At 53.0% G+C, this 8350-nt stretch overlaps 1 protein-coding gene across 1 annotated transcript in view; it reads left to right on the top strand.

The window, feature by feature from the left end:
* Positions 1-237: 237 nt before the first annotated feature.
* The window catches only part of GTF2IRD1 (GTF2I repeat domain containing 1), a 44354-nt gene continuing 36241 nt past the window's right edge, over positions 238-8350 (top strand). The window contains exons 1-3 of the mRNA XM_009885102.1: positions 238-360; positions 2398-2539; positions 5427-5573. Of these exons, the coding sequence (XP_009883404.1) occupies positions 238-360; positions 2398-2539; positions 5427-5573 (412 nt within the window). The remainder of the gene's footprint in view (positions 361-2397; positions 2540-5426; positions 5574-8350) is intronic.

Genomic DNA, 8350 nt, shown 5'->3' with positions numbered 1-8350 from the left:
GCTGCTCAGCGTCCGCAATTATCTGCCTTTAGCAGAGGAGACATGGGGAACGTGGGGCTCAGGCTGGCACCGGCCTCTCTCTGTGCCTCAGTTTCCCCTGTGTAACCGTGCCGGTGTTGTACCATACATAGCCTATGGCACACGCTGGTGTCGGGCTGCACCAGCGAGGCTCGGAGCCCGCTCTCCGTCGGTAACAGCAATGCATGTACCTTTTTTTTTTCCTCTTTCCAGGTGAATATGGCCCTGGCAGGGAAGGCTTTAGACGTGACGCTCAGCACCTCCAGAGCTGACCAGTGGAATATGGTTTTTCCCCAGAAGGACGAAATCATCACCAGCTTAGTGTCTGCCTTAGACTCCATGGTAAGATGCCGGTGGCGTCCCCGTCCCCCTCCTTCCTTTCGCCTCCCTTTAACGGGGCTGGCTGGGGGCAGGGCTGGAGCAGGAGGGCTGTCGGGCTCGTCCCGCTCCCCTCCGCTGCCGGACAGCCCAGGGAGCTGCCAGAGCTGGGAAATAAAAATCCTCTCCTGCCCTGACAGCCGTAAGGATCATAAAGTCAGCCCAAGTTAATCTCAGATGTGTATTGTTTTGCCATTAATATTTATGTTGGTATCATCCGAATATAGGGTGGTTGGTTTTTTTTTTTCTTGATGTTTTACCAATGTTACCGTGAGCTTTTACACAACAGGAGAACAATGGCTTTTATCTCCGAGAACAAAGAAAATAACTTTCATATCTTTTGACGTAGAATTCCCGGTGGAAACCTTGCCTAAGTCAGCCGTGCTTACATAAACAAGATAACTGTCTGGATTAAGTCTCGTGGACCAGAGCTAATCTTATTTTTAACTGTGAATGTGATCAAGAAGGGAAAGTGGGTGTGTAGTAACAAATATCTAATGCAATGCGACGTGCTAAATAGCCCTCCCCTTTTAAAGCCAAGTTGTATTTAACGTATTTATCTTGGATGCGTCTTCTTTTCTACGCAGGTAGGGTTTTTTTTCACACTAATACTAATTTCCTTCTTTTTAACCATCACCGCCCCACTAAGGAGCAGGTTCTCAAAACTGACGCACCCCAAGCGGCTTTGATGATTTATACACGTGCCATCCCGTACAGCAAATCGTGTTATCGTAGTTTGGCTTCCTAATGAATATACATTATTCCGCAGTCCTCGTTACGTGCTGACACCAGGGCTAGGAGGCCAGGCTGCTCCTGAAATTCAGCCTTTATCCCAGCGCTTCACCAGGGCCGCGCTCTGCACCCACTGAAGCCTACCTGCGTGCGTGATAAATAAACCACGGGGCCAAGCGCACGTCACTAAGCGGGATCAGGGTTTGGATTCGGTCTGCCCTCCAAATCTCACATCCCCTAGATTTTATATTTATTTTTGGAGCGTTGGGTATCTTGAGCCAAATACTTCGATTTGCTGCTGGGTTCTTGAAAGGAGGTTTCTTAAAAATAGCTATTTTGGGGGATGTGATTCAATACCCTCTTCTTGAAGAAGATGAACAGGAGGTAAAATGACCCAGTATAGAGACTGGTTTAAGCCCACGCAAAGACTGGCTGTAAATGCGTGTGGGGAGCTGAAGGTAGCTCCAGCGGGTTGGTCCATGGGCAGCTGCTGTCCTGCTCCCTCCCTGGCCACCAGCGTCCTCCGGCCACTCCGTGGTGCCGGGGAACCAGTGACGTGTCTAACCGGGGCTGCCGATGGGAAAATCCCCCCTGTTTTACCCATTTAAATCGTGACCTGGGGATAACGTCTTCATAGCGTCAGCGCTGTAGCTATGGGAATATGACTCATGCTGCCGGCACTGCGTAACTATTATAATATAAAAAATAATAATAAAAACGCATATACATGTGTATTATGTCGAGCAGGAAGCACACGTTACATAAAATGGATTAATGGAGGAAGTCTTTTCCATCTCTTTAATGTTTTGCATAACTGTACAAGAAGAATTGTTCAACTAATCCAGACTTTGACCATATTAGTGTTCTGCAGCTGAAATAAGATTCCCGTGCTCCTTATTTCATTAGAGCTGGTGGAAAAATATAAATTGTTGTTGGCTTGGGTTTTTTTTTTTTACAGGAATGTTTTCTTTTCAAGAAATACTATAAAATGTTTACTTTTAGGATAGGAAAAAGTGAAGCGAAATGATGGGTAAATAGTTCTTGTTCTCCAGCACCGCATAGCTCCGCCAGACACCTTTCCGGAGCTGTAAAGTCACTAAAGTGTTTAGGGGATGTCATAAACCCCGTGAAATTCTGACCCAAACCAGAACATTGCTTTTGATGGGGGAATCTTTTGATGGGAGGAAAAAAATCCCACTGGAAAATGGCAGAGGGTGCTGAGCGGGGATGCTCCCGCAGCCGCTCTGACCCCCCGGTGCCTCCCCGCAGTGCTCGGCACTCTCCAAGCTGAACGCGGAGGTGGCCTGCATCGCCGTCCACGAGGAGAGCGCCTTTGTGGTGGGCACCGAGAAGGGCCGGGTCTTCCTCAGCGCCCGCAAGGAGCTGCAAGCCGACTTCCAGAAGTTTTGCAGTGAGTATCTCTGCCGGCGCGGTCTTCTCCCATACCGTGGTTGGTGCTCCAGTTGTACCAGCCGGGAGCCCCACTGTGCACGGAGGGGTTGTGGTTCGGGGGGCACCGCGGCGCTGTCTGTCCGTGGGGCTGAGCGGTGTTCAAAGTGATGGAGAAAGTGGGTGGGAACTGCGGCCGGAGCCTCTCCCCTCCCAGGGAGGGCTCTATCTGCCTCAGCTCTCCTCTCTGAAAGCATCCCTGGGGTAGCACGAGGCTGGATGGCTGTTGTCAGCCTGTGGCAACATTGCCGGTGCGCCGGAGTGGCTTTTGAGGACTTAGCAGAAATAGATTGTCCTGGTGATCCCCCAGGAGCAGAGAGGCTTTCTTGGGCCAAGGCTTTTTTCCTGGTTTTGGAAAAACAGAGATGGATTTGGGAGCTGGGAGTGTTGGTTGTGGAGCTGCTTATTTTTTTGAGGGGCTATCAGTGGTGAAGAGATGACTTGAGCAAGAGCCATGGTCTCTCCAGTCTCAGGTTGGGGTCACCAGGTATCGCAGGGGCACGTGTGACTGGTGGCAACCCTCTGTCCTGCTGCCGTGCCTCTGCCGGCTCCCCGAAAACAGCCTGGGAGCTGAGAGGAAGGGGGAGCTGTGCTGTGGAAGGTGACCTGCATTTCTTGGATGGCATCATCCCTGGAGCACCAACCACTGCTTTCCCCGCTCCGTGCAGGAGCTGGGACAGGATCTGGCTTTGGTGCTGCGGGGGACCCCAGACCCCGATCCGCTCACACACGCTGCCCACAGCGGGATGTCGGTGGAGAGAAAGGACCCAGCTGTGTGTGCGCACACGTGGTGTTGATGGAAACCATATTGATGCTTAATCCATTGGCGAGATTGCTCAGGAAGGGTCCGCTCTAGTGAAAACATTAGCGCTGTAAAGCTGCCAGGGTGGCTGTCTGCTCGGGTTATTCGCTGCACGTGTGCGAGGTGAGCCGGCGCGGCTTTGCAGGAGCGGCTCCCTGCCAAGGCTCTGCTCTGCCCCTCCGTCCTGCCTGCCCTGGGCAGCTGCCTGCCACCTCCGCCATGCCATTCGTGCCCAGGAGAGCCGCCGCTAGTTATCCTCTGCTTTGGTGCATTGCGTTTTGCAGGACAGGAGGCGTTTTGGGGATGTTTCCTGCGTTTGTGGGCGACTCTGCCCTCCCCTTCCCACCACCCACGAGAGGCAGGGAGGTACCTGAGCGGTGAACCCGAGCAGTAGGATGGCCAACGAGAGGGAGCTCCCTCTTATGTATTAAATGCCAACTGCGTCTCCCTAGAGCTTGCAATATTGATGACCATTTGCAAATCTCACTTTTAGAAATATATATGTATATGTATATCCTGACCAGTGACCTACTGCTGTGCTGGGGGAAGGTGCCGGGCATTAGATCCTGATTTCCCTCTCCTTTGGTTTCATTTACGCCTTTGTCAAAATGAAACGGTCACGTCTGGTTGAAAGCACAAAATCTTGACAATGGAGTTTGGGCGAAGCGGCTGATGCTGGAGACAGGGTGAAACGTGATAACTCTGTCTTGAATTATAAATGGCCCAGGCTCAACTCCCCTCCATAAAGCTCTTACAACTGGCACGCAGTGGAAAGCATCCCTGGAAGTGCCTCTGATTTATGGTCTAGCTGCCCCCTTAGAAAGGATCTGAAGTAATCTAAAGCAGACATCGCTGGGAGATGTAAGAAGCCTCTTATCTCTCTGGGCGCGCAGACCTCGCTTGAGCGCCCTCCTTTATCTGAACCTCTGGCTCAGCCTTTCCTGGCGCAGGGGGGGAACTTGACAGTGATCAGGATTAATGTCAACGGAGGAGAGTTAGCGCCCAGCCAGGAGGGACAGGCAGTTGTAGGAGGGTGTGGATGCGGATGCATTTCACCACCTTGGTAAAACACCCCAAAAAAGTTTTCCAGGGCCTGTTTCCCTGCGCTGTGGGAGGGATGCAGAGCTTGCCAGGGGTTGCACGGTGTTGGGTGGCTGTCCCCTTTCTTATGTCTAGGTCTGTGGGTACCCTGGGTGGTCCTCGTCCCCATCCCAGTGATGTCCCAGCCACGGGCTCTTTTCATGGGAGGGATCCTCGAGCTCCTCCTTGAGTGCCCGGGCAGCATCCAGGACCGATCACCAGCAGGAGCCTGTCGAGGATGATGAAGGAATTAGTCTGCCACCGAAAATCCCTTGCGAATCGTTTTGGATAGAATGGCAATAATGTACTCGTAGTGTTTAATTTTCTGTGCGTTTAGAGATGCAAGGAAGTCGTTGCCGAAGATATGCTTTATTTGAGGTTTAATGGGGGAAATTAGCAGGAAATAGCTGGTATTACCAAGCTACGTGATGCTGAAGGGTAAAAAAGCCTCCGAGAAAGGCGGATTTTCTTTTCCTGAGAGATTGAAGGCTAAGCAGATTGAAACCAGAGAAAAGAAATGCGCTGCCCAATTAATCACAACAGTTTCAGTGCAGCTGAGTGGGTAAAACCAGGGAAGGGGGGGGCACGTGTGGGATGAGCTTGTCCCCGGCTGGTGGGGACCAACCCTGCTCTCGGCAGCGCTGCTGGCACCGCTGCCCATGCCAGCACCTTCCCCTGCACGCTGCGGGCTACCAAACACCGCAGCCCAATCTGAGCCAGGTGGGAGATGCAGGGGACCTGCCCAGAGGATTTTCCTGGCGCCGTGGGGGCGTTGAGGGGCCTGGCACCCATGGGACCCCCACATCTTGCATGGGGTTTGATGGGCAGTTTATTCAGCCCTGGCTGAAGTTGGCGTAACCCATCCAGCAGGTTTGATCGCTTTGCAGCCGCTCAAAAGCATGCACGGCGTCGCCCACAAACCCTCTTCACACCCCGGCGTCTCCTGTTTTCTCCTCTCCCCCCACAGGAGTCCAGCAGAGGAAGGAGCAGGACGCGGAGGCGCAGAAGAAGGCAAAGGAGTGCGGGCGAAGCGTGCTCAGGGTCTCCCCGGACCAGGGATCAGACGTGTACCTCCTCAGGAAGATGGTAGAGGAAGTGTTTGATGTGCTTTATAGTAAGAACCTTCACGCTTCCATTTGGGGATTTGGATTGCCCCCGGGGCTCGCTGAGCTGCCCGGCGCCGCTGCCAGATACGGCTTTTGGCCCCAGCCCGGCTCCCCAGCGAGGGAGCAGGCGCCTGGCAGGGACGGCATGGCGGGACGTGCTCCTGCGGAGGGTTAGCGTTGCGCTGAGATGGGACCCGGCCACTGCTGCTTCACTTTCCAGTGCCCTAAACTGGGCAAAAAAAAACCCATCCCCATGCTGGGGGAAGCATCCTCTGTCCCCTCAGCCAGGGGAAGCCTCTGCCGTGCTCTGAGTGTGATTTTCAAGCACACCTTTACCCCTGATGCCACGTCTACAGCACCTCTTTCAGAAGCGCTGTGTCGGGGCTCTGCAGAGACTCTCTCACCCCTTTCCCTGGCAAGTCTATTTAAAAGGAAAAAAGATGATTTTTCTAGCAGGCGGCCCCGCAGCCCCGACTCCGAGAGACGAGCTGGTGCCGTTCCAGCACATGCATCATCCCCGGCAATAAAGCTTCTGCAATTAAAATGTAGATGACCATATGGCTGTTGATATGTAACCCAGTGGGTTGCAGAGCTCCCTCCGCGCCCAATCTGCGGCGGCTCGAGCGGCGGCAGCGCCGCCTTCTTGCTCGGGAGGTCCCTGCTGGAGCCCCCAAGGAGTGGCTGGAGGTGGTTGCAGTGCTCCCGGCTCATCCCCCGGCAGCACCTCCGGAGCGGCGCTGGCGCGGGTAGGAAAAGCGAGGTTGGGTTGGGAAAACGGGGTGGTGAACCCCAATATTCCCCCATGCTGCTGAGCGGGTTGCATTAGCCCAGCGTGATGCTTTGGGGGGGAATTCAGGCCATGTGGCCGGACCAGCTACAGAAACGGGTGTTTTGCTTTCCTGGGTGCAACTCCTCATCGCCATTTGGGATTTGGAGTGTTCTGCCAAGCTCTGCCGGGGCCGTGCGGGTCTCCCTGAGCCTGAAGTGCAGGTGTTGCCCCTGTTTTTGTGCTGGGTTTGAGAAGAGGCTCTGCCACCACAGCAGGAGGGGGATAATGGGTGTTCCCACTAACCGCCCTGGGCTCACGTGCAGGATTCGCTGCTGCTGGCTGTCGCTCGACACTCGCCGCACCAGCGCCTGCCACAGGCTTCACAGACAGAAAGGGGAGATGGCATCCTTTTCCCTGGGGACGAGCCGTCGCTGAGGTTTTCTGAAACCACTTAGAGGACTTGGAGGCAATGTTCCCATTAACGGGTGTAATCAAATCCTCTCACTGCCTTCAAAAGGCTGGGCCCAAGCGGGAAGGAAGGAGAAACACAGCAGAGCCAAGGGAATGTGGCGGTGAGGGTGTTTCAGCGCTGGTTGGATCCCCGCTCTGAGCTGCACGTCTTGTCCTGCTGCCGGGAGAGTGCCAGGAATGTGGAAATTATTCATATGTGACATACCATAAATATATAATTGCATAAAATTGCTTGACGGGGGTGCATCTGTGTGGGGTATTCGGACCAGGCGGCCCATCCATCAGGATGACTTTGCTATGCTCTTTACCTTGTTGAGGTGCGCAGACATGTGTGGGGACAAGCTGGCCGGGTCCCCAACCCAGGGTGGCCGGCATCGCTGTGGGAGGAGGAGGTTGGGCATCCCTGGGCCGGTGGTTTTGGCCTGGCATTGAGTGTAATTCTGTCTTTGGGTGTAATTCTGTCTTTGGGTGAAATTCTGACATTGGGTGTAATTCTGCCTTTGCTGCTGATTCAGTAGGATCAGCCCTTTCCAGCTGCTGGATGGGGAAACCCGCCAGGCGGATGCTTCCCTCCCAGCATGCCCACTGGGAAGAGCCTCTCCTGGTTGAGTGGGGAGAAATACCGCAGGAGATAGTACGTGCCCCAGGGTGATTCTGTTCCCAACGCCGAGAGGACTGTCAGAAATTAACAGTTATCTTTCTTAAGGTTGGCGGTTTTTTTATCCTTTCAGTCACCTCCCATCAGCAGGGATTGGAAACAAAAAATCTTAGAAAATGCTCAGTCAAAAAGATCGAGTATTCCCTCCAGAGCTGGGTAATCTCCGCACCAACAGGATGACTGATTACCGCCGGCTTCTATTAAACAGGCATTAATGATGATTATTGTCTCTCTTTAGCTAAACCATGAGTCTCTGCACGGCAGCGTGAGGCTTGGTGAAGGTCACTTTGACAGTGATGCATTCCCCATAAAAATATCTTTGGGGAGTTGTTGAGTGTTGGGTTGATAAGGAGCCGCCATGGGCATTGGGAGCTTCTCCCCATCGTGAAGAGAGTTGATGGAGGGAGGTAGAAAGCCGCTAGAGTTGGTACATCGGAGCAGGGAAACTGTCAGTGCCCTCCAGGCTTGTACTCGTGGTGTTGTGGTACAAAGGTTTGGTTTGAAACTTCTGTTATTGGCTTAATTAAAACATCATCCATCCTGCCTATAAGGAACCTTGATGGCTCATGCAAGTCGCACATCGTTAGTTGTCACGCGTTGCTTCAAAGAACATGTTGAAGAAATCACTTTTAATAAGGACTTGCTGACAGTGCCACAAGATTCCCAGGGTTTCTGTAAGATCTTTTAGTGATGTTTCGTTTTTTTAAAGACGAGAGAAAAAAGAAAAGATTTTGAAGAAAAGCAACAATATAAAATCCCACAGCTATTTAAAGGTCCCATAATCTCCTCTGCCTGCCCCTCAACCTGGAGACGAAGGCACAGACACCTTGCCATGTGGCCAGATGTTCTGCATCTGGACAGTGCTTTGCCAGACAGGTTGCATTCCT

Source organism: Charadrius vociferus, unplaced genomic scaffold, assembly GCF_000708025.1.
Source record: "Charadrius vociferus isolate BGI_N301 unplaced genomic scaffold, ASM70802v2 scaffold54, whole genome shotgun sequence".
Taxonomy (NCBI): Eukaryota; Metazoa; Chordata; class Aves; order Charadriiformes; family Charadriidae; genus Charadrius; species Charadrius vociferus.
The sequence above is the reverse complement of the archived record's forward strand: the minus strand, read 5'-3'. Positions and strand labels throughout refer to the sequence as shown.